Raw genomic sequence first — 24,936 nt, forward strand, 5'->3', positions numbered from 1 at the left:
CATGTTAGTGAGATGGGAAAGTAACGTGCTTCTTGTTCTGTAAAGGTGGATGCAACTACAGCACATCGCATCGACAGCCTTGCAGCTCTGAGTATGGACAGGTCTGGGCTCATGCGAGAAGGACTCAGGGTGCCCAGTAGCATTGTCTACTCCAGCTTGTGTGGACTTGGCTCGGAAAAATCGCGGGATGCTACGGGTTCCATAGCCAGCCTGGGATTTACTCCTGAAAGAAATCCAGAGATACAGTTTAAGTCTAATCCTCCTGAAGCGGTGGAAAGCGCAGCTGTCTCTGGAAAAGCCCCGAACGGCTTCAGCGCTATATACAAAACACCACCTGGAATACAAAAAACCTCTGTCCCGACAGGGGAGACGCTGGGTTTGGACCGAGCTGCGGGGGACAGGCAGAGTCCCCTCGGTGTCAATGGTGCTAGTTACCTAAGGCTCCCCTGGGTAAACCCCTACATGGAGGGTGCAACGCCCACCATATACCCTTTCCTTGACTCACCAAATAAGTATTCGTTAAACATGTACAAGGCATTGCTACCTCAGCAGTCCACCTACAGCTTACCGCAGCACCTGGCTTACTCGCCCGTGTGTACGAACGGTGAACGTTTTTTATACCTGCCTCCCTCCCACTACGTTGCCCCTCACATCCCTTCGTCGCTGGCGTCGCCCATGAGGCTCTCGACTGCTTCAGCTTCTCCAGCAATCCCACCTTTGGTGCACTGTCCGGATAAGAGCTTGTCGTGGAAGATGGGCGTGAGCCCGGGCACGCCTGTGGACACGCATGCCTACCCCCACATCCAGAGCAGCAAGCAGCCCCGGGTCCCCGCCGCCAAGCCGGCCCCTGCCAACTTGCCAGGAGATCCTGCACTCCTGCTGCCCCACTCGCCCCGGCCATCTCCCCGCCTCCCCCTGCCTGCCCAGGTCGGGGATGCCTATGCTGATTTCCACAAACATTTCCCCAGGATCACCACCTCTCCCTCCTCTGCTGTTACGCTCCCAAAGCCCTACGTGAACATCGGCAGTGAATTTCCACCTGCTCGCCTCTCCAATGGGAAGCTTCCCAAAGGCAGTGATGCTGGGGAGGCACCCATGCCATCTGCCCCCCATGCACGGAAAGCTGGCCACGACCGGAAGGACAGCAGGTCTCCCCCACTCCTGGAAAAGCAGACCCCGACCAAAGATGTCACCGACAAACCACTGGACTTGTCGGCGAAAGTGGTTGATGCAGAAACCGCTGGCAAGTCTGACCACAGTAAGAAAATTATGCCAACAGTGCTGGTGCATGGAAGGGCAGGAGGGGGGACACACTTGCCAGGCGGTGACATCGTTCAGAAAGAAACCATTTCTCCCGGGAACAGCTGCCCCATCTACAGGCCCGAAATTATCAGCACGGCGCCATCCTCCTGGATCGTTCCCGGTCCCAGCCCCAATGAGGAGGCTGGGAAGAATGTCCAACTGAAAAACAAGGCACTGGACTGGGTTATGCCACAGCCACGGAGCTCCTCCTGCCCCAGGATGGGTGGCACGGAGGCAGTGGTTGGCAGTGTTGCGGGGACGGTGTCAGCAGGGGGGCGGCCAGCGTCAGCGTCACCAGCTCCCAATGCCAACGTGGACTGCGCCAAGACGGCGCGGAGCTCTGCAGAGAGCACGGCCTCGGTGATCCAGCACGTCGGGCAGCCCGTCGCCACCCCTGCTGCGAAACACAGCAGTAAGGTGGCCAAGTCCTGTGCTCAGGAAGCCAACTTCAAGGCGACCGAGACTGCCCTGGCCTCCAGCCCCATCTTCCTGCCGCCCAACGAGGCGTTTCGGTCCCCTCCTCTGCCCTACCCCAGGAGCTACCTCCCATATACAGTGCCAGAGGGGATCGCCATCAGCCCTCTCACCCTCCACGGCAAAGGACATGTCTACCCTCACCCTGTCTTGCTGCCCAACGGCAGCCTCTACCCCACCCACCTGGCTCCCAAACCCGGCCTCCCTTACAGCCTGCCAGCCGGGAGGGGGGAGTTCATGACCTACCAGGATGCTCTGGGAGTGGGGATGGTGCACCCCATGCTGTTGCAGCATTCAGCTCTGGAAATCAATAAGGAGGAGAAGACAGAACGGAGGTCACGGTCTCACGAGAGGGTCCGCTATGAGGACCCGGCTCTGCGGGGCCGATTGCCAGAGCTCCTGGAGAGCGGTGGGAAGATGCATTTTGAAATGCCCAGTGACAAGAGCGTGAAATTGCACCAGAACTCTGGCCATAGTAAAAACTCTGCAAAAAGCGACAAACACCTTTTCCCGGATCTTCTGCGAGACGAGCAGGAAGCTAAGAGCGAAGCAAACGTAACGAAAGCCAGCTTTGCTACAGAAAGCAGTAATCAGACTAATGACCCTACAAAGCACAAGGTAGAGCAGGCGTCTCAGCACAGAGATTTTATTGTAATGAGAGAGGAGTTTGGAAGAAATAATGATGTTCACGAAACCTATAATTTCAAGCAAGCCCAGAGTTCATCAGTGTTCGGCTTAAGGAAAGAAGATTTATCTGCGAGCCAGCCTAAAGAGAGAGTGGCGGTCCAGCCTTCTCCTGTTTTCTTGGAGAGTGCGCACGAGAGCGATGCTCCAGCTCTGGCTTTTGGCAAGGTGCAGGAGGACGCGAAGCCATTCTGCGTGGGGACCGTGCCGCCGAGCATCGATGCCAGCCAGACCTATACCAAAGACGGAGCCGACGACGTGGAGTCTGCCGATGGCAAAACGCTGAAACCCAAGCCGTCCAAACTGGCCAAGAGGATCGCAAACTCTGCTGGTTATGTAGGTGACCGATTCAAGTGTGTGACCACCGAGCTCTACGCCGACTCCAGCCAGCTCAGCCGGGAGCAGCGGGCGTTGCAGGTGAGCCCGCGCGGTCCAGCACCCGCCGCGCTTGCTGTCGGTATTTATTTCTCTGTTGCAAGTCACAGTTGAGTTTTTAAAGTTGAGAGAAGCGACGCAGGTGGGGAGACCAGAACGTGTTTTTTTGTTGGGGCGTACTGGCCATAAATTGGTTTTAAATAGCAAAGTGAGTTTATTAATGAGAGTGAGGAAATGTAAAGAGTATGTGTGGCTTATAGGTATGCATGGGCTAGCCAGCTTTAAAGGGCTTTTTTACTAAGATCTGATACAAATGTTAATGCACGTTAATGAAATGTTTGTGCAGTTTCAAGGGGAGTCGGACAGGCATGCATGTTACCTTGGCGCTGGCTGTAATTTCTGAGCTGGCCTCAGAGCCAGCACAGCACAGTACCCAAGAAGTTATGATTAGTATGCCAAACGTGCCATTGGATGGTGAGGAGTTGCAGTCATGCATTAGTGGGTCTCAGGCAACGTTGGTTCCAAGTGAGCGCCTAGGGAAGAGTAGGAGTGGTATTGAGGTTGATGCTGAGGGATGATAGACAGGTATTGTGCAGGAATATTCTTAGGGTGTTTTACTTTTAATGAAGGGATGAGTTAAGCCAAATTGTTTTGCATTGTTAAGAAAAGAATTGGTTTATGCTTATAAAAATGGATGAAATTATCTAAATGATCCATTGAGTGCCCATTTTAATTACATAGATGGAAGGATTACAAGAGGACAGTATTTTATGTCTACCTGCTGCTTACTGTGAGGTCAGTTCTTCAAATTTTTATTACTAGACTCTTACATAAACCTTTGAGTTAAATTTCATTTCCAAATACACAAAGGGAAGTTTGTGGGCCATGGTCGTCTTTTATTCATTGTACGGTTTTGTGTTGTTGTTTTTTTTTTTTTTCTTTTTAATTTTATTTTATTTCTTTTCGTTTTTGTCTCTTTTTACCTCCAAAATGGAATGTTTTTGTTTTATATATAATATACATTTATATATAATCTTTTACATATATATACTTATATATGAAAGAGTTGTGTGGCTATTTGCTTATAAGATTCTAGAACACTGTTTTACAAGTCAGGTGTGTTAAAATCCTACCCTTAGCTGTTTATCTGAAACCCTGGTTTTGAGTCAATTTTTCTTTGGAAATGCTTTCATATAAGCTAAGGTGTAAATGAAGTGGTTTTTATTGCAAGACTTTTTTTTTATATCAATTCTCTTTCTAGCGTGCAATGATGCGCTTCTCAGAGTTGGAGATGAAAGAGAGAGAAGGCCAAACAGCTACCAAAGACTCAGAGGTCTGCAGATTCAGCCAGGCAGATTGGGAAAACTTGAAAGGAAACAGTGAAAAGAAGCCAAAGTCTGTTGCTCTGGAAGATGCCATTGCTGACCAAAATGACAATGACAGATGTAAGCGAATTTAGATGGCTTTCTGAAGCGTGTATGTGTCTCTTTGCCATGGCAGCTTGCAGCAAAGCAAGCAAATCTTCGTGTTCTCGCTGTGTTGCTGGTGAAAGTCACTGACCTCATCCTCTGCAGGTGCTGAGTTGCCACGGCTGGTAGCCTCTGTGCTTGTTTTGGGGCTTGCAAGTTTCTGGTTGCCATTGCGCCTGCTTTTCAGGAGATAGTTAAATGTCTGTCACTGCCTTAGAGAGATCCTCTTTTAACTGATGGGGTACTACACCAGCCAGTGAAAGCAAAGGTCCAAGGTTATGTTTTAAATACAGAGAGGATATGGGGGAAGACAGGAAGGCAAGAAGGAGTTCAGCTTCCTGAAGTTGCAGTAGCACTGAGAGATGCCAATATTGCAGTCTTGAAAGCAAGGATGGAGGACAGAAGAGTGAAGGGAAGTGGGGAAGGATGTGATCTGCCAGGCTTGTCCATAAAAGCTGGCAGTAACAACTCCAGGTGATAAGAAGTTATTTTCCTGGTGACTTCTGCTGCAGTGGCTGGGAGGTTTGTGAGGCACAGGTTCTTGCAGGCAGAGTCTCTGGAACTCCCTGTGGGGCTGTCTGTTCCCTCCAGGCTGTTACAGGGTGTCAGAGGACTATGGGAAATGCAACGTCCTAAAAGTAAGATAAAATTAAAAAATGGTGTTAGGGGATTTTTTACTATATGCAAGAGAGATCACTTCTTTTTTGTTTGCACTCTCAGTAAGCATATGGCTTCTGTCAGTTTCCACCTTTTCTTTGTTTTTTTGTTTAACCTAGGTATTTAAAGAATGGATCAGTTCCTTCTGTTGCTACTTTGTTTTGAACAACTCAGAAAAAAAGATCGGTGCTGAAAGAATTGCAAAACAAGGGGAGTTGTACTGCAGACTGCACTGTGTGTGTGTGCGTGTCTTTGTAACTCAGTGGTTAAGTGTGCTCTTTGGTAGGTGGAGATTCATGAAAAGGGCTAGTAGGAAATATCATTCAGGCAATTTAATAACTTTGAATTATTGTTCTGGTCTTTGGTTAATCTTTTTGGCAGAGAGCATGCTGGTCAATTGTGCTTGCTTGGTTACTCACCTAAATTCAAGTTACCGTGGCATTGCTATTACCGAAATGACAGCCTCCACAAAAATTGGCATGGCAAAATAGCAAGGGAAAGTTTTAATTGTGGAAGTGGAGAGGGAAGCAAGGTGGGGAGAGGCAGGCTGAGCCTCTGGAAGCTGGGCAGCCTTTTCCTTCCCCAAACTGTATCGTGGCAGCTGCGGGGAGGAAGGCACAGCTGCCTGTGCTAAAGCTGAGAGCTGGGCAGGATGCTGCCCTGGCTCTCCTCTTTGCAGCCTTCCTTGCTCCTCAGGGATGCCCTGGTGATGTCCTCTGTTAAATCCCACCCTGGGTGTGCAGGAAAGCTAGAAGAGCAGCAGCAGTCCTGCTGGCTGGTTCTGGCTGCAAAGAGGGTTCAGCAGAGGGGGATGATGGACTGTGGAGTTGAGAGGGGGGCACAGGGGATTAACAGAGGGAGGGAAGGCAGGCTTGCTCAGGGACATGGGGCTGTGGAGAGGATGAGTGTTAGAGCATAATTGTATGCTGAAACCCCTACCCCCATCCTTGCAAAAGGCTGATGATATGGTTTGTCTGTAAATTCACCATTTAGTGAGATCTCTGGCACTTGAATCTGCTGGCTAAAATTTGTTTGAGACTGTTAAATAGTTGTTGGAAGGAGGGAAAGTATGTTCAGTCTTATGTTAGTTCATTCCTCTCCTCTGCTAATTAGCTCTGACTTAACAGGCTATTTCAGACTTTGGCCAAATGTCTAAACTCCTAAAAGCACGGATCTGTTCTGCTGAGGGAGCTCCTTTTTTTTGTCTGCCCGCCTGGGCAGCAGCAAATACTTACCAGTACAGATTCAGGTCTCAGTAAAAGTTTTTTATCGTGGTGGTTCACCTCCTGCCCCTCGGGATAGCAGCTGATAAATCAGGAAGCCGAGTTTCACACCTCTTGAATGCCTCTACTGTGGTGGCTTGGGCTCTGTGTTGGGGCTTGAGCCACCAGGAGCCTTAATGCATCTCTCACTGAGCGACTGGCAAAGGGGAGATGAGTTCTGCCTTCCCTTCCCCTTCGCTGCGAGCCAGGGCTGCTGATCCTTTGCCTTCCCTTTGCCTTCAATTTCTGACCACGCTGTTGGTGTGTTTGGCTTTAAAGCTCCTGAACGGGAATGAGCTGATGGTTTGCAGTCTCTCGTGTTTCCTTTCTGCCTCCTGTGAGCGATCTTGCTGCTGGAAAAGTTGTTTCCTTGTGTTTGGTGTTTGTCTGGCGCTGGCTTGAAAGTGAAACAGCCGTGCCTTTACTTGTGTGAGGAGGGAGTTCAGGAGTGAAACCGACGGGCTGTTCTGCCTGCACTGCCAGCACTTCACCTGCCTGATGAAGAAGGAAACTGCATCCAAAACTGTGATTGTGGCACGGAGCCAGCTCCCAGGGCTCCCCTGCTGCCGCCGCGGCCGCGCTTGGCACGGAGCTCCAGAGCCGATCGGCCCTGGCAGCTGCCTGCCCCCTTGGCTCCTCTAAACCTACCAGTGCAACAAAAGCCTAAATAACACAGGCAGGTGATGCTTACAGGGGCATTTCATGGGATGGAAACTACTTTTTTTTTTTTTTGGCTTGTCCTAGGACTTGCTGTTTTTCCTAGCTGAATTACACATGTATAGACTTTTTTGGAAGCCTACGAAGGCACAATATCCGGTTCCTTAAAGTTTTCCTCTGACTTGGCAGTGTGTGATTTTCTGTACTGGGAGTCTCCTTAAGTTTGAGCATTGAGCCTCCTGGAGAAGGGTAAAAGAGGTGGGCTTTTGTTTTGTTTAGCTTTTTGTTTTGCCTTTTTTTTTTTTTTAAGGCCCAATTTAAGGCAGGTAGCCATGTTAGCTAATTAATAAGCAATTAAAGCCGATCAGTAAATTAGAAGTGCTTCAGTTCTCTCCCATCTCGTCTGGGTTTTGCTGGGCATCTGAGACCGGGCATCTGAGAGCAGCCGCAAAGCTGCTTTGTTGCCAAGGTGACTTGTAAATGTTGCTGAGGCAATGCTGCTCCAGTGCATTTTCATAGCACAAACATGATAAATTATGGGATGCATATGTCATGAGTCATAGGATTGTTCAGAGATCAAGTGATTTAAGCTATTGGCACGGACACACGCATCAATACGGGCATGTGATGATCGCATGTCGGTTCATAAAAAAGCTCTTCCAGAGGTTCTGAAAATCATACCCGAGTGTGAAAGAGTGAATGAATTCTACAGACTGTGAATTTCTTGACTGGGGAGCATGACTTCACCTGTTTATTTAATTTTTTAGGATGGGAGACAGTGCCTGTTTAAGCCTTATCTGGGCAAAATTACCCCAATATATTAGAAGCCTGATCTTAAGGCATGAGGTCATAAGGAAGAAGTTAAAGCAGTTGGTATGCGTGAAGGTAAATGGTGCAATGTGCCAAAACACATTGCACAATTGATCTCAGCATTGTAGTGAGGTACCACTGTCCCTTTGCATGGTGATGCCCTGCTTTTCTTTTTTCTTGCTGGGCTGTGTGTACACTGGAACAAATGAAAGATGGAGGCAGTAAACATGTCCTTTGCCCTGGTCAGTTATTACCTTCCTGCCACAGGACATAGTGGAAGAAAAAAAAAGAAGTCTGTGCACTGAGAGTGGTGGTTGCTTGTTTGTGCAGTGTGGTAGGCTTGGGCAGAACACAACAAATGCAGAAAGCTCCCAAGCTGAGGTACTTGGAGGGAAAAGTGGGATCAACTGGGTTCCCTCTGCCCCGTGGGATACTCAGAGTTGAATTCTGAGGATATCATAGGGAATTTCTTACTGTTGTTGTGATCTCCCTGCTGAATACTGGGTTTTAGCATTTGTATAATCATTACTGTTCCTGGATGAATAAAGGGTGCCTTGCATGTAAGTGAGCGCAATGAGAGGTTGCTCCAGGGAGGAGGAAAGGCTGTTTTTAGCTGCCATGTTATTTGAACAAAAGAATGTGCAGCTTGAACACTAAGATGTGTTTCCTTGTTTGCATCGAATGGGAGGGTCTGGTCTTGTTGACAGCAGTTGACAGCAACAGGAAGATGGAAAAACGAAAGAAAGTTTTTTGGGTAGCGTGTTTGTGCGTGTCTGTAACTGCTCCTTGTGAGATTTGTAACCTGTGCACTGAGAAGATATTGCTTCAGAGAGAAACCAGCTGTGAAGAAGCATCTTCTTAATTCTTCCTTGTTTCTAGATTGGTGGGACAGTGAGAAATGGTTTGAATTGTTGGTGCTGGTTGTCACAGCTGGTGTGACACTGGCAAATACTGGAGGCTTGAGGAGGGAACACATTTAAGAGTTTAATCTCCTTACTCATAGAGGTGTGTTGCTATGAGAACTCAGCATTTATCCTGTGTTTCTGGCTACCTCACCACTGTTTGAATAATGATGATACGAGAACTCCCAAGTATTTTGTTGTTGTTTTCTTCCTGAGGCAGAGAAAAGGATGTTGTAGATACATGGCACAGGAAGGGGGGTGGTGGGAACAAAAGCAGATAAATTCTCCTCATCCTTGTTGGGCACGCACGTTATGCTTATGTTGCCGTGCTTCTTGTTGACATTTGTATCTTAATTTGGGGAGACATTGCATCTGATCCCAGTTGCTTGCAAAACAGTTTGAGGACGGAGCGGAATCCGGTGGTAAAATATTAATAGAGCCTCCTCTCTGTGAGGCAGCCACAGCTGTGCCAGGGGGGAAAAAGGAAAAACCTCTGGGCTCGCAGTGTGTGGGTGCAGGCTGCGAGGAGAGCCTGGAGCCCGTGGGTGTCCCCAGCAGTGAGTGAGTGAGTGAGTGAGTGACCTCTGTGCTTTGGCACTGAAATCCGGCTGCGGGAGCGCACAGGCAAGGGCACGTCCCGCGGCTCCCGGGCTGCTCCCGGGCTGCTCCCGCCTCCGAGCAGGGTGATTACACAACCTGGATTAGTGTGCGGAGATGCCGCTTCCCTAATGGCCTTCCTGCGGGAGCGGGATTGCACAGCCATGGGCTGCACAGCCATGGACTGCACAGTGGGATTGCATAGGCATGGACTGCACAGCCATGGACTGCACAGTGGGATTGCACAGCCATGGACTGCACAGTGGGATTGCATAGGCATGGACTGCACAGCCATGGACTGCACAGTGGGATTGCACAGCCATGGACTGCACAGTGGGACTGCACAGCTATGGACTGCACAGCCATGGATTGCACAGTGGGATTGCATAGGCATGGACTGCACAGCCACGGACTGCACAGCCACGGATCTCACAGCTGCATGTGCAGCGGGCAGCCCTTGAGAGGGATTTCTGGAGCTCTGTCCCCTGAGGGTCCCTCTGGGATGTCACCAGGCAGCGGAGGCCAAGGTGTCACGGAGCTGCTGGCAGCCAGGGCTTTTTGGATGAGCTGCAGTAGGTGTGTGCTGTTCTTCCCAGCACGTGGAGCCCCGGAGGAAGGCTGACAGTGACAAGCTGTTAGCGAGGGCTCTCCCCTCTTTTATTTTTCAGCACAGTCTGAGCGAGCGGCGCTCGGCATCCCTGTGCCAAGTCCTCTTGCAGATAGAGAAGGAATTAATCTGCAGCAGGTTGCTTTCGGTGGTGGCAGGCTGGAATTAGCTTGCTGTTTCCTGCAAGCCGTAAAGATTAAGACCATCACCCCCCTGCCCCCCCCTACAGCCTGCTACTTCCTTTGACCCTGCAAGAGCTTCTCTGGGAATTGGTCAGGATGTGCCTGCCTTTTCTCAGGCCAGACAGTGTTAGGAGCAGGAAAGCTATCCCAGTGTAGCGACTCTCAGCATGAACCATGGGCTGTAGCTGTTGGTGCTGCTGGAGATGAGAGGGCTCTAAGACAGCAGGGGTGTGGCTGAGAGTGCCCTTACCTGATCTCTTCAGGGAAACTGACCACAGAAGTATAATGTTTCCTTATGAAAGGAAGAAAATAGCAGATTGCATTAAAAATGTAAAATGAAATCCGATAGACACGTTTATTTCTATTGTGATACTTAAAACGTGGCTGGGCCAGCTGCTTTTATGCTGTGTGAAACGGGACTGCGGGTGCTTTTGGTGTGGTTATAGGGTACAGCTGTGGGGCGGCGTCCTCGTGCCAGATGTGCAAGCACAGGGTGCTGCCAGCTTCATTCTGATCTGGGGGGGCTCTGCCATTCAGAGGCATGGCCACAGTAAGCTGAGATACCTGTTCTCTGGAACATCTCGGTGCTGTTGGCTGGAAGAAGTGTGACAAAGTGCATTTTAAAGTGTTGGAAGGAGCATGTGTTGGCCAGACGGCCTTGTGGAGCATCGCGTCGCTGAGCAGCGGAACAGCCCGAGCCTCCCGCTCGCCTGCAGAAAATCAGCTTTTGTTTTGATTTTTCTTGGCCCATATCTTGTGCTGTTTTACAAGCAGCCCTGCAGGCAGCTTCCCAAGCAGTGTAAAAATTATGCTGGGGTGTCTTCTGGTGCCGACAAACATTTCCAGAGCCCTTGGTGCTACTTGGAGACATTTCCAGATTGTGGTGAGGAGAAAACTCATCAGGGAAGTTTCCCCTCGCCACCCCCCCAGCCTTCCATTGCTGACAAAAGGTATTTTGAGGACGGTCATGAAAGCAGGAGGGGCTGGCAGAGCTGTAGGAAGGTGCTGTCAAGATAAAGTGGGATTGAGTTGGGCTGCTTCCAGATGCTGCCAGTGGTGGGTCTTGGAGGGCACAGGAGCGGAGAAGGGGTTGCAGGGGAGCAGTGTCAGCCCTGATAAGGGGATAGAAAAGTTGAAGGCCAGGCTGGACAGGGCAACCTGTAAAAACTGAGTGAAATGGAGAGAGGATCCATGGGAGGGAATGGCAACAGAGCTGTCAGGAGTCCAGGTAGGAAACGAGCAAATGTGTTTGCAGGGAGGGAAGTGGGGGAAGGAGGAAGGGCAGGAAGGAGGAAGAGGAAAAGGGACAGTGAGCCATGGGGAAGTAAGATGGAACATACAGTTTGCCAAACAGTGGCAGAGGTGTGGAGTGTTGGTCGGCCAGGAGGGCTAAAACACCTGAGAACCTCAGCTTGTTTGTGGGAGTTGCAAATAGGAGCTGATTGTCTGTGTTGAAGTCTGTACTGCATCTCTGCCTAACCTTGCCTTTGCTAGTTTGGTTAAACCCAAGAAAATAACGTTACTCAAGATGGTGATTAAGTGTAATTTTAAATCAAGCATCCATTTAAAATTGCATAGGCTGTCTCTGAATTTGAGCAAACAGTATTGGAGGGAAGCTGAAGTTGGTGAGGGTGAGGCAGCATGGGTGTTTTTGTGGCTAATTTGTCAGACTAGTTTCTAGTAAGCTTTTCAGAGCTCACCCTCTTGCTGTTGCTGGAAATACTCCTTGAAAAAAGTGAGGTCTGTTTTAAAAGGAGGTGACAGAGATCATGTGAGGTACAGTGACTGGTTGGTTACTTGAAGTGAGGAAGCCTTTTTATAACCTTGGATTCGAGTAGTGCTTTTTTGCAAAATATCACAGCTATTTTTAGTGGTATTTCTGTGTCCGTGTGTGCGTGTTCTGTATCCCATTTATATCTCCAGAAAAAGGGATGGATGCTTTTAAGTCAGACTCTGCAATTTGATGGGAGAAGTTAGTGAAAGATTAGGAATTAAGGGAGGACTAATACTTGGTTGTCACCAGAATGTTTTTGAACTGGATTGTTACTTGCCATAGTTTAGGGGGGTGAGGTTGCTTTCTGAAAAGGGTTTGTGCTTTCAGTACCTAAAGATGTTTCTTTATTTAAAAAAGCATATTGTGATGTTTCTATGGATACAAGTATGCAAGTGAATATTGTGCTTCTTAAATTAATGTAAAAACAACACAAAGTAGTGTTCATTTGGGAGTTTTGTGCCTAACTGTTGAGAAAACTGCTGTCTTAGGCTGGGCAGAGGAGACTTGTTCCCAAGTACAATTTTGTGTTTATTTGCATGCCTCATGAACTGTAATTCATGATGGAGATGACATGGAAGAGATCAGAGAGCAAAGCCTTCTCACAATGAATTGTGTTGTATTTATTAGGTCTTGTGGTATTTGTTTGTTTTTTATTTTTAGGTAACTTTACTAGTACAGAAAACAACCGAGGTCACTTTCTTGAAACTCCAGAGGAAAAAGATGTCTCAAATGAGAAATGTTATTTAGAGAGACATTCTGTGTATGAAAAGGCAGAAGACCAGCCAACAGAAGATTTTGGCCAACATTCATGTCCACGTCTGGACAGGAAACGTAAACACTCTGGTGAGAGAGTGCAAAATGATGGCAGCCAAAATGAAAGCTTTGTGGATGAACTGCAGGAAGAAGTTATATCAAAAGCAAAAAAGAAGAAGAGCTCCAAAGGTAAGACAGCATTTTGCTTTGGTTTCTCTCAAGGAATGTCTTGTGAAAGGAACGTCCCTTTGGCTTAATGTGTTTCCATTTTTGAACTTGCTAGTTACTAATGTGAGCACTGTCATTTCACTTTAAATTATATATATGTATATATATGTATGTATATATATGTGTATATATATATGTATATATAAAAAACTTGGTATGTAAGGATAAAGCACTAGTCATTGGCCACTGTAGCCACAGCAGTGCAAGTTCCTGTAGTGCATGTAACCCGTAATGAGCGAAGCTTTAAAATGCATAGTGTGGTGCTAAAGCTGAGACTATATGCCCCGAAAGTGAAATGTAGCTTTTGTTTTAAGTTGAGGGGGCTTTTTGATTAATTTTTAGTTATTTTTCCATTAGATGACTGGCCTGAGAGGGAAATGACAAACAATTCCTCTAACCACTTAGAAGAGCCCAATTGTAATGAGGTGACCAACCTGAAGGTGTGCATTGAATTAACAGGGCTCCATCCCAAAAAGCAGCGTCACCTGCAGCATCTTAGGGAACTATGGGAGCAGCAGGTGTCACCAGAGAGATCCCCGTCCGGCAAGTTGGGCCGGCAAAGCAGGAAAGATTTAGCTGAGGCTGTTCAGCCAGAGGCCACTGCAAAGGTCAAAGACTTCACAGAAGAAAGGCACACCAAGAAAAGGTCAGAGGCCAAAAGCAATAGAAGTTGGTCTGAAGAGTCCCTCAAAACAAGTGACAATGAACAAGGTATGCAGAGACTACTAGGGAAACCAGCTGGCTTTAGCATTTACAGTGACGCATGCTGCCACCGATGTGAAGGAATTGTCGAGAGTTTTTTTTCTTCTTTCTTTTTTTTTTTTTAACTATATATATATTTCTGTAGATGTCCATTTTTATAAGGACTGACACCTCCTCTTTAAGAATTGCACTGTAGTTGATATTTGTCAGACAAGAAAACGTGTTTGTGTATGTGTGTGTAACTCTGTGTTTGTGTGTGTGTGCGTGTGTATTTTGGCTTTAAATATTTTCATAGATGATGTGAAGATGAAGTTTATCTCCAGAGGAGAGCTGGGGAGGGCATAAAATGCGGGCGTGCTTTTGGGTGAGAGAGGGAGCAAATGGGCTGCTAGTTGGTGTAAGGGTGTTTAACCACGTGTAGGGTTTGAGGGGCTGTGAGCTTCTAAAGCAGCATCAGCAAAGCTACAGCTGCTCTTGATCTTGGGAACCCAACTCCTCCAGCACCTCAGCACTGCTGGCTTCCCCTGCCTTTCCCAGGCCATATGCTCAAGAGCAGAGCTCATCCTCCTCCTGACAAGGATGCTTTGCTGGTTTGTCCTGAGCACATCCTGTAAACCCCTTGCATCCCACTTCCTGGCCCCTTGGCAGAGGTTTTCCAGCAGCTCTCTCCTAAGGGGTTGCTTCCTCAAAGCGTATCAGCTTTCCTTGACTTGTTTTTGGCTTCTTCTTTACCTCTCACTCCACTTCCTCCTTTCCCAATCCTCCCTCCCTTTTCTGTTGATTCCCTATCCTGGGGGAAAGCCTGTGGATACAATCTGCCAAATTTTCACTGGGATGGACAGGTCACTCTCCTGTCCCCACTGTCCTCAGTCCCTGGGCACATTTTCTGCTCTGGTGCCTTTCTCCTTCCCTGCAACATTTTGCTGCTGTAGCTTGGCAGGAGAACTGCTGGGGAATGGAATCACACAGTGCACAGGGCAAATCCCCTTTTCTTTCTCTTTTCCTGCTCTTACCTCTCCAAGGGCTCTGCTTGTTTTTGAGGAAAGACTGTTTCTGGGAGCAGGAGCTGTGTGTTTGGCATTTGGGCTCCTTGCTCCTTCACAAACCTGGGAGCTTCATCACCTGGAACACATTCACATTCCAGCTGGCCTAACCTATAGTTCAGCTGAGATCCCCTTGAAAGAGAGAAGCATGAGGAGAGTGGATCCTCTTGTCCCACACCATGGAAAGGACTGAGTCCAGATCATCCTGTGCCAGTGAAGATTTTCCTCGGTAGTCTCTGAAAGTCACAGGCAAAAATACCAGCTTCCCTTCAGTCCTAAAGCTCCTCAACTGTCCTTCTCCTTGGTAGGATTATCTGAGGGCAGAAACCCCCAAACTTTGATGCTTACTGATGGGGAAGGATCCATCCAAAAGGATTTGTGCAGTAGGAGAACAAAACTTTGGTTAACAAACCAAGGACAAAAAGGAGCTTTGACTCTAACTTCCTTGCTTTATGTGCTGCCTTGGTGAGCATGGTATCGGCTCAAACACCCCTGCCCCTCACCTTAGTACTTTCAGAGAGAGATACCTTGTATACCTTGTAGAGATTAAACCAGGGTCACTGACAAGAAGCTGTATTGTGTAAGGATGCTCTCACTTTCCCCTGGAATCCTTTCCCCTGTGGCAGTGGCAGGCTGATGGCCACAGCAAAGAAAAAGAGGTGGCTCCCAGTTTCTGCACCATTCCCAAAGGCATTCAGATTCACTTGCCTATGGCTGTGAAAAAACTCTTGGGTTTGGAAGCTGCTATAAAACCATAAACTCGACTAAATTGTGCCTTGCTGTTCATTGTACAAAGACAGTGGATATCATTCAGATAATTTTGCTGGTGCTTCTCCAGCCCTGTTGAAGTGTAAACTTTTGAATCTCCTCGTTCTTAGTTGACTGGGATGAAGACATTTTTCCCCATTGTGTGACAGAGCATCCTCTGCATGACAGTCTCATGGATATGGAGTCTTCCAGCTTGTCTGTCTTGCTCAGGACTAGTCCTCAAACTTTTCTTAAACAAGCAGAGACTGAGTATGAGAATGTACACTGTCACTTGCAGCTTTTTTTTTTTAGTTTGGGGCTGGGAGCAGCTGTTCTCTGTGCTCAAGCACTGCCTGCAGTTGTGGCAGTCTCTGCTGCTGGGCAGCTGGTTGTATCCCAAGGAGCAGCCTGTAACAGGACATGAGGGTTGCCTCTGAAGCCTCAGTCTAACATTAGCAGGATGTTTGCCACTCCTGCCTGCAAATCTCTGGGAATGTGAAGGTTTCTGAATTCTGGGTTTGTTACTCCAGTATTGTTTATGCAGAGCAGTGTGGGCAGCAGGTCAGGGGAGGTGATTCTGGCTCTGCTCTGCTCCTGTGAGGCCCCACCTGCAGAGCTGTGTCCAGTTCCTGGGCCCCCAGCATGGGAAACATGGACCCGCTGGAGCAGGTCCAGAGGAGGCTGCAAAGATAATCAGGGGGCTGGATCACCTCTGCTGTGAAGACAGGCTGAGGGGGTTGGGGTTGTTCAGCCCAGAGAAGAGAAGGCTCTGGGGAAACCTTATAGCACCTTCCAATACCTAAAAGAGGGCTCTAAGAGAGCTGGAGAGGGACTTTTGACGAGGATATATAGTGATAGAAAAGTGGTAATGGATTTTAAAGGGGCTAGACTTAGATTAGGTTATTAGGAGGAAATTCTTGACTGTGAGAGTGGGCAGGCACTGGAACAGGCTGCACCGAGAAATTGTGGCTGCCACATCCATGGAAGTCTTCAGGGCCAGGTTGGATGGGGCTCTGAGCCACCTGATCTAGTAGAATGTGTCCCTGCCAATGGCAGAAGGGTTGGAACTGGATGATCTTTAGGGGATGATCTCCCTTCCAACCCTAAACCATTCTATGATTCTGTGATCGTGTTGCAAAGTGATGTTGCCGTGCTGGGTCTCCGGGGTGCAGCAGGTCCATGAACGTGGGGATGCTGCTGCTTCAGGGCATCACACTGCTTGCCCAGCCCCATAACCAAGGCAGAAGCCACAGCCTCTGCTGGGGTCCCAGCTGAGCAATAACCCTGCACTGCTGGAGCATCTCCTGATGCTCCCCCTGGGAGCCACAGCCGCTCACGCTGTGCGAGGAGAAAACCAGAACAGCGCGGAAACAAAAGCCCTGAGGAGAGGAGCCAGGAGGATCTCGCCCACTGGGAAGCATGTGCCAGCCCCTGGGAGCTGCCTGGGGCTGCAGGCAGTGTGGCAGCCACGGGCTTGGCAGGCGGGAGGAGGCAGCTGCTGGGGGGAGCTGAACAAGGAGCATTCAGGTGACGCGGCGGCAGCTGCTGCTGTTCCTGCTGCTGTTCCGTGCGGACCTCGCAGCAGCCGCTCCTGCGGGAAGGGAGACAGGTCCTGCTCTGAGTCAGACTTGCCACAGCCCACATCAGTCAGAGGCCTGAGTTTTTTGGGGTTTTTGGTTTGGGTTTTCTTTTTTTCTATGGATGTTTAGGTGTATTCCTGCTCACTCTTGTTTTTCTTCTCTCTCTTCACGTGGTCAGGAAGATGGGGTGGGATTCCAGGATCAGTCACTTGCTGCTTTTCTGCCCCTGTTGTCTTGCATTTCCCAGGCTCATGCTTGGCTTTTTCTGTGTAGTGCTGGTATATTGCAATGTTACTGATCCTGAAGCTCCTGGGTGCACAGCATAGCTGCTCTCCATCTCTCAGCTCCGGTGCACATTTAGCCTGGTGCCTGCTGTCGCCACCATGGAGGGTCAAAGTGAAGCACAGAGTTGATGTGGAGTTTGCAGGCAGGAGAACACATTCTTTGTGGTGATTAAACTTCTGCTTTCAATGCCTCGGCATGTCTGCATGGGAAAGCCTGCAGTTCTTTGAGATAAGCTTCCTGTGTTTTTTTTTTCCTCCATCCTTTCAGTATTTCTGTCCTTCTCCAGACCTGTGAGTTTTTCAGTCTATTGTAGTTTTTCCGCATGCAGCTGTTTGTTCCATTTACGCTCACCAGAGCTCCTCGCTGTTGCTTTCCATCTTTTCCATTTTTTTTTTCTTTAGTAAGTGATTAAGTAGGTAATGATGGTACTTCTGTATTGGAATTGGGCTTTTCACACGCTGCTCAATTAGGATAGTTGGGAACATGAAAATTAAACACTCCTTACTTTGTGCTATCTACAGAGTTGGAAAGACACCTTTGCATCCATAGGCTCAGCCTACAACTAGGTGCCTTCCTTCAGTATTGCAAAGCCTGTAAAACTTAACATGATTTTTGCTGAACAATCTGCACATCATGTGTCCCATAAATTCCCTGACATCTGCTTGGCAAGCCGTGGTATGTGTCTTTTTCTAGAAAGTGGCTCAAAAGAACCGAGGGATTTCTGTTTTCATCCTTAATCTAGAAAGCCTTCTGTGAGTTGCTTTCACAGATCTATTTAAGGAAGACTAAAGTGTGAAACTGCCCACCAAGAGGATTCTAGATTTTATTTTCTTTTTTACCAACTGGTTCTGGACCGACTCTCTTTAAGTAAGGGTGTCTCTCCCCTGAGCACCTGCTTATTTGCTCCTACCATCTCTTCTATTGTAAAAGTAGCATCACTTCAGAGACTTCTCAGAGCAAGGGAGCCTCTTTCAAGTTCTCAAAGTTTTTTCCACACCTTCCCTTGGTTGTGTGGTATTGTTTGGCTGAAGTTGTCCCTTCCTTTCTAGCAGCCTTTAATTTTTCTGCAGAGCAGTTGGTTCTGAGGTCACCTCAATTCTCTTCCCAAGGGAAATTCAGACTATAAAAAGTCAACTTTCCTGTCCTTGTTTTGTTGTAAGCCTTCTTGCACTCCGAAAAAAACCCCAAAACTAACCATGCTTTTTGCACGTGGCCCAGATTGTGGGATCCAGCTTGTTGGAGCTAATCCCCAGAGAAAACCCAGCCCTGCCAGTATCCTGCCACAGGCAGCAGAGCACTGGCCTTACTGTCCCAGTGTCCCAGAAAGACTCACTTCTGAATGCAGTTCTTGGGGCAAAAAACCATCTGATTGCTTTTCCTGCAAAATCCCTGTGCTTTCTGATGGAGAGCTTGCACAGAGCTTCTCTAGGAACAGCTCCTTGAGTAGTCTTTCTTCTCTTGGCTTGTTTTAGAAGTCAAATTGCTGCTGAGAAGGTGTTTCTTGTCTTGGGAGTAAGCTCAACATTTCCACCTCTCCCAAAACATCACTTCCATGATGAAAAACCAGCACACTGTCCCAATAAATCTGATGCATGCTCCCCCCTTTCTTCCTGTCCCCTCATCCCTCACCATCCCTGTGTCTGCACTGAGACAAGCCGGGCTGGGCCCAGGCTGCTGGAGGAGTTGGTTCCCCTTCAGATCAGGCAGTCCTAGGTTAGGAGGTGAGTTTTTCCCTGCAGCTGTTCCACTCTGCCCGTGGTGGCACTGCCAAGCTGGCCTGGCACTCATTCCCACGGCCCTGGCACTGCCCAGCACCTGCATGGGGCATTTCATTGAGGGATTTTTATTAGAGCCCGATAACCGCTAGCACAGCGTCAACGGGCGAGATGCTATTTACAGTTTGGATGTGGAAGGCTTAAAATATTAACGATTTGAAAATGTAATTGTAGATCTCTTAAGCAGTGGAGGAGCTTGTGTTAAGTGCTAGCAATGCGTTTTCCTTTTAACGCACCATGCGATGTGTAATGCCTTTCCCTTCCCGTTTAGGCTTGCCCGTATTCCCGGTGTCTCCGCACATGAAGAGCCTTTCATCCACCAATGCAAACAGCAAAAGGCAGGCTCAGCCAAGCTGTACTCCAGCCTCGAGGTTGGCTGCCAAACAGCAGAAAATTAAAGAAAGCCGGAAGACAGATGGGCTGTACACAGACGAAGAGGAGGATTTCCAACATGCATCTCTGATGCAGAAATACAGCGAGTGTGAGAAGCCATCAGGGAAACGTCAGTGTAAAACAAAACACTTGGCACTGCAGGAGAGGAGAAGGAGGTCATCTCTGACAGGGGATGACACCACAGATATCGAAAATGCTGAAGATAAGGTATCTTTATTTAGACTTAATTGTCCACCAGCCTCTGAGAAGGCAGAGCCAGCTTGCTTAAAACTTACGCACTGTCGTGCATGCAGTGTAGCGGGGATTGCGTTCGGATTTGTCTGTGGATGCTTTGCACATTTTGTGTTTGCTTTTCTTAACCTTAGTTGAAGGCACTGTTACAAGGGTGAAGCATTTTGTGTTTAAAAGCTGTAGCGGGTCTTCCTTTAAAAATTAAATACCAGTAGAAAAGTCTTAATTCCTCACTACCAAAGCACAGTCCCATCACAGTACTGTGCAAACAAAGATAAAAAACCCCTGCCATCACGGTTTTGACAGGTAACGGTAACGAGGAAAGTCAGGAAGCGACTGGAGCCGAGTTCAGACTGCGACTCCTCGCCGGCCAAGCCGTTCGAGCAGAAGGTGTACGAGCGGCTGCCGCAGGCGCCCGCGCTGCTTCCGCTCCCGCAGCCCCCGCAGCTGCCCCTGGCCAGCCCCAGCCCGGAGAGCACCCCCAGCCGGCCCATGCCCCCCGAGGCACGGCGCCTCATCGTCAACAAGAACGCGGGGGAGACGCTGCTGCAGCGGGCGGCACGCCTGGGCTATGAGGTAAGGCTCCCCCCGCGCCCCGTGGGATGGGCTTTTCTTTTTGATTCCAAAAGTTAGCAGGTTTCGGTTGGGTCGCTGAAAGTTGTAGCCCCCGTTCCCCTGCTGCTTTCCCTTCTCTGGTGTGGGGGTTTGGAGGCAGGTTGCTGTGGGAATGACTCCCCACCGCTGCTGGGTCAGCTGGCAGGGATACAGGGTGAGCAACGTCTCAAGGGAATGAGCAAAGGGTAAAGTTTTATTGGTAACCCTCACTTCCCTTTAGATATAAACCATCTGCAAACAGAACGAATGTCTTTTTTTTTTTTCCTTTCTTTTTTCCTCCCAAGTAATCTTTATGGTGATCTTTAATGAGCTGTATGTTTTCTGCTTTTGTTGTTTGTGAAGAGCTTGTAGTTTAGGAGAAGGGTTTTATTTTTGTTCTTCTCTCCAAGGAGTATCTGGTATGTGACACAGGATGTAGCGCTTAGAGTGTCCTCTTGCATGATCAGACACATCATAGGAGCACTCTGCATGCTTTATACTCGGCGTCTGGAGCTGCTTGGTGTAGCTGGAACAATGTTGTCTAATGAAAGGGGCCCCCTGTTGCTACAAAAATCAGAAACCGATGAATCCCTTAGCTCGGCCGTTTTGAAGCGCGCTTTTATTGGGGAAATGTGGGCATGTAGGTATGAGCGTCGTTGCTGCTCGGTTTCAGATCTGTGCAGAGGTGTTTCATTGCAGAGAGCAAATGCTGCCCTTGGCATGGCTGCAGGGTTTGCTGTGCTGCTGAGGGGGCTGCCTGGACCTTGGAGCTGGGCTTGAGCCCCATGAGGAAAGGTGGCATCAGCCCAGGTCCAGGTGGGGCCCGCCCAGCCTTGGGGATTTGCTGAAACCTTGAGATGCCCTTTGTATAGCTGGAGAGAGCTTTGTGTGGAGCAAGGCCTTGTCCAGCTCTGGAAAGCAGGGTTTATTGGGAAGGTTTTGTTTACCTTAGACAAAGGCTTCTTCTAACCCAGGGCACTTCAGCTCTGGCTGGGAGAGGTGGTTGTTACAACACTGCTGTGGAATTCTCTGTAATTTAAATGGTTTCATTTTCTGTGGGTCCAAAATCTAAATGTACTGTAGCATGTGCTCCAAGCTATCAGTGTGTATTTTCTTCCTGCATGGGGCCTGCCAGGGTGAGCATGCTTGAGCACTTGGCTTTCTGTGGCCAGCACCTCTGCTGAGCACAGCTCAATGGGAGCAGCTCCCAAATTTAGTGAGGGGCTGATGTCCTGCTCAAGCAGGGGCCCAGGGCTCTCCATTTGCTCTGATAGCAGGAGCTCTCTGCTATCAAATTGGCTGGTTGCAGAAAGCTGGGGATACCCAGGCTCACCAAGGTATCATTGTGAGTAACATTGTGTACCACCATGCCTTCCCATTATCAGCCGATTGAGGATTTTCATTTTCTGGCTTAAATTCACCCAAAAGTTCAAGTGAACACCATGTTTTTAATAGACTTAAATATTCAGCTTGTTTGGTTTGATTGTTCAGGTGGTGTTGACCATAGAGCAGTTGGTTGTGTTGTTGGTGGAATGCAGGGCAGGGAAAGAAGACCACTCCATGCACCCAAACTGCTGCCAGGATCTGATGTTGTCTGTGTTTTTTGAGGCTCAGTGGTGGGTGTCTGTGTCACCCTGTTGGAGCTATGTTTGGCCCATGGTGAGCTGTGATAGTTGGATCATCCATGGAAGCTCCATAGCTGAGGGGTTTTTCTTAATTTTGATGGCACTAATGCAATTAGTAGAAAGTCGAATTTCCTCTCTCTGCACAAAGAATGAGAATGGTCAAGAAGTAAGAAATTCCTCTATATAGAAAAAAAAAAAAAAAGAAGAAAAATCTGATGAGTCAAGGTAACAGGCTGGTCAGTGACCTGTGGCAAGTACACAGGTCACTTTTCTGCCACCCCTGTTAGCAGGGCAGCAAGCTCTGGTGGGCACGTGGGGCTTCCCTGGCTGCTGTGATGGCACAGCCCTTTGGCAGCTCCGTGGCAGGGGAGGCAGATGAGTTTGCATCATCAGGGCACAGCGTGCAGAGGGAGCCGAGTGCTGATTCAGGACTGGGAGCTGGAAGCGGCTGGCACCGCAGGGCACCACGGAGCCCTGGCAGGAATGCTGCGCTGCCCTGAGACCGGATGAGCTCGTGCCTGCCCTTGGCAGCCTGCCTGCCTTTGCAGCAGGGATGCCCTGAGGCTGTGCAGAGATCCCACTCCAAAGCCTTCAGCACGCAGAGGTGCTGGCAGGCTGTGTGTATCACTGCTGGAGCCGTGGGGAGCCCGAGTGCTGCGAGGCCATGAGCTGTGTCCTGCTGTCAGTGCCAGTGCCGTGTCCTGCTGTCCTAGTGCCGATGTGCCCCAGGTCACTGCAGGAAGCAGGGCACGAGCGGACACGATTTTGTGTGTAGAGCTGACCCGAGTGTGAAATGTCGAAGGAGAAGTGTGGCTCCTGTCTGGTCACATAAATTGCAGGGCTGCAGCCTGCAAGGCTGCTTAAAGACAGAGCAGCAAATGGTCTTCAGCCCTGGAAATCCCTGCTAAAGCTGGTGGGAAGCTTTGCCTTTCCTTTCCTAAGCTTCTGCGCCAGGCCATGCCTCAGCAGGATGTTACCAACTCATCCCAATGTATGGCCGCTCTCGAATCCCTTCTGTTTTCCCCCATTTGAAACAAATGACTTGAGATAATGGTAGTCTTAAAACTGTAATTTACTTTTTGTAAAGAGGGAATTACAGGGAGTGTAGAGTCTTTTTGGGAAAAAAATGACAAAAGGCTTGTGTAATGAATTTGATGTGAGAGGAAACACTGGCTGTCTTTCTGCCTCATGTTGCTTTTTGGTGTGTGTCTGGATTTGCTGGTTTTGGCTGGGGTAGGGTTAATTTTCTTCTCAGTGTGGCTGGTATGGGGCAGTGTTTTGGATTTGTGCTGAACACAGTGATGATAATATAGGGATGTTTTTGTTACTGCTGAGCAGGGTTTACACAGAACCAAGGCCTTTTCTGTTTTTCCTGCTGCCACACTGGTGAGGAGCCTGGTGTGCATGGGAGGCTGGGAGGAGACACAGCCAGGACGGGTGACCCAAACTGACCAAAGGGATATTCCAGACCCTGGGACATCATGGATCAGAGTATAAAATTGGGGGAGAAGGGGAGGAACATTTGGAGTGATGTTTATCTCCCCAGGTCACTGATAAGTGGGGATGGGGCCCTGCTCTCCTGGAGATGTCTGAACACCTGCCCAGCCATGGGGAGCAGTGAATGAATTCCTTGTTTTCCTTTGCTTGTGTGCATGGCTTTTGCTTTCCCTATTAAACTGTCTTTATCCCAGTCCATGAGTTTTCCACCTTTGACCCTTGTGCTTCTCTGATTCTCACCCTGGTCCTGCTGCTGGGGGAGTGAGTGTGTGAGTGAGTGAGTGAGTGAGTGAGTGAGTGAGTGAGTTGAGTGAGTGAGTGAGTGAGTGAGTGAGTTGAGTGAGTGAGTGAGTGAGTGAGTGAGTGAGTGAGTGAGTGAGTGAGGCTGCCTGGGGCTTGGCTGCTGGCTGGACTGAAACTACCACAGTGGACTTGGAAAGTTCCCTGTCGGTTTGTTATTAAATCCTTCCTGGGAAGGCAGAGAAATTAGCAAAGTGAGTGGTGTGTGATAGGGCATTTAAACAGAGGTGAAGGCAGGGCTTACCCAGTGTCACTGCCACAGGAGCAGGAGCTCCAGAGCCCCTGCACAGCTCCTGCAGGGCTCCTGCATCCTGCTCAGGAATGGACACCACCTCAGTGGTTTGGTGTGATGCTGGGGGGAATGTTAAGGCTCAGCATATAATACCTGACCCAAGGGCTGTGTTTTGAGGCTGGATGTGGGAGAATAGTGCTTCTTGGGGCCTGGGGGATGCTGAGCTCTTCCCCTGGAGAAGGAGTAAATAAGAAGAGCAGCTCATTGCATGTGAGGATGGACCTTGCATATGTGCATACTTTGACGTGGCTCTTTGCAGTTTGGCTAAGAAACTGCAAGAAGCAGAGGTGGAGGTGTCTGGTTATGTTCTAGTTTGACTCTTTGGATTAACTGTGAGTGATTTTCAGAATGCTGATTTAAATAGAGCAGCTGAACAGACATTAAATTGCCCTGTGGCATTCTCACAGACTTCACCAGACCTTAGCAAGAAATGCTTGTGAAACCAAAAGTGTGTTTGTGGCACCACATGTTCCTGTATTTGGCAATGGTGGCCAATTTTTTTTGTAGATTGAATAAATCATGTTAAAAAAAAGTTAATGAGGCATTTAATTAATTAACAATGTAGAGTTTTATGGTCTTTATGGTTACATTTTGTGGTTAATGACATTCTTCTTATAGCCTCTTAACACAGAATTGCCCGACAAAATTAGCTTTTTTGTCCAGTAGTAGGTATTCCACCCTAGGACGAGTCTTTCCTTTCTACAAAAATAGATGAAACATCTTTTATTTTGAGTTGCAAAGTCTATTTTAAATGGTGACTGCATCCTAAAAGTGGCACTGAATACAGCAGATGCTTCTGCTACCTATATCCATCTGCTAATTTGCCTGGCAGGGTGGTCTGCTTTGAAGGAAAATTCATACCTCCAGAGTATAATTTTGCACAGCCTTTTCTTATGGGCTTGGCCATGTGCAGGGTAAAGAGCCATCCGTTCTGGAGTGATTTTTGGCCCTTGGGCTGACTAGCAGGAGCGTTCAGAGGCCCTGTTTGGTGAGAGGTGGGCCTGTGGGGGTCCTGTGGGTGCACTGGGGTGGGTGGGTGCATCCCCCGTGGCATTGGAGGGGATGCTCTGGAGCCTGGGACGGGCAGCTCATTAGCTCTCAGCTCTAGCCTGGCTGGTGAGGGCCTGCTAAAAGAGCAG

General features: G+C 48.7%; 1 protein-coding gene across 10 annotated transcripts in view; it reads left to right on the forward strand.

The window, feature by feature from the left end:
• Positions 1 to 24,936, forward strand: part of BCOR (BCL6 corepressor) — an 82,167-nt gene that overhangs the window by 45,166 nt on the left and 12,065 nt on the right. For 6 of the 10 annotated variants that reach the window (XM_077171690.1, XM_077171687.1, XM_077171696.1 and 3 more), the window contains 7 exons: positions 46 to 2,877; positions 3,577 to 3,630; positions 4,097 to 4,280; positions 12,413 to 12,694; positions 13,091 to 13,444; positions 19,137 to 19,465; positions 19,796 to 20,065. In XM_077171690.1, coding sequence (XP_077027805.1) covers positions 46 to 2,877; positions 3,577 to 3,630; positions 4,097 to 4,280; positions 12,413 to 12,694; positions 13,091 to 13,444; positions 19,137 to 19,465; positions 19,796 to 20,065 — 4,305 coding nt within the window. The remainder of the gene's footprint in view (positions 1 to 45; positions 2,878 to 3,576; positions 3,631 to 4,096; positions 4,281 to 12,412; positions 12,695 to 13,090; positions 13,445 to 19,136; positions 19,466 to 19,795; positions 20,066 to 24,936) is intronic. The other 4 variants (XM_077171714.1, XM_054652921.2, XM_054652931.2 and 1 more) reach the window with 4 other exon arrangements.

Source organism: Agelaius phoeniceus, chromosome 2 (assembly GCF_051311805.1).
Source record: "Agelaius phoeniceus isolate bAgePho1 chromosome 2, bAgePho1.hap1, whole genome shotgun sequence".
Lineage (NCBI taxonomy): Eukaryota > Metazoa > Chordata > Aves > Passeriformes > Icteridae > Agelaius > Agelaius phoeniceus.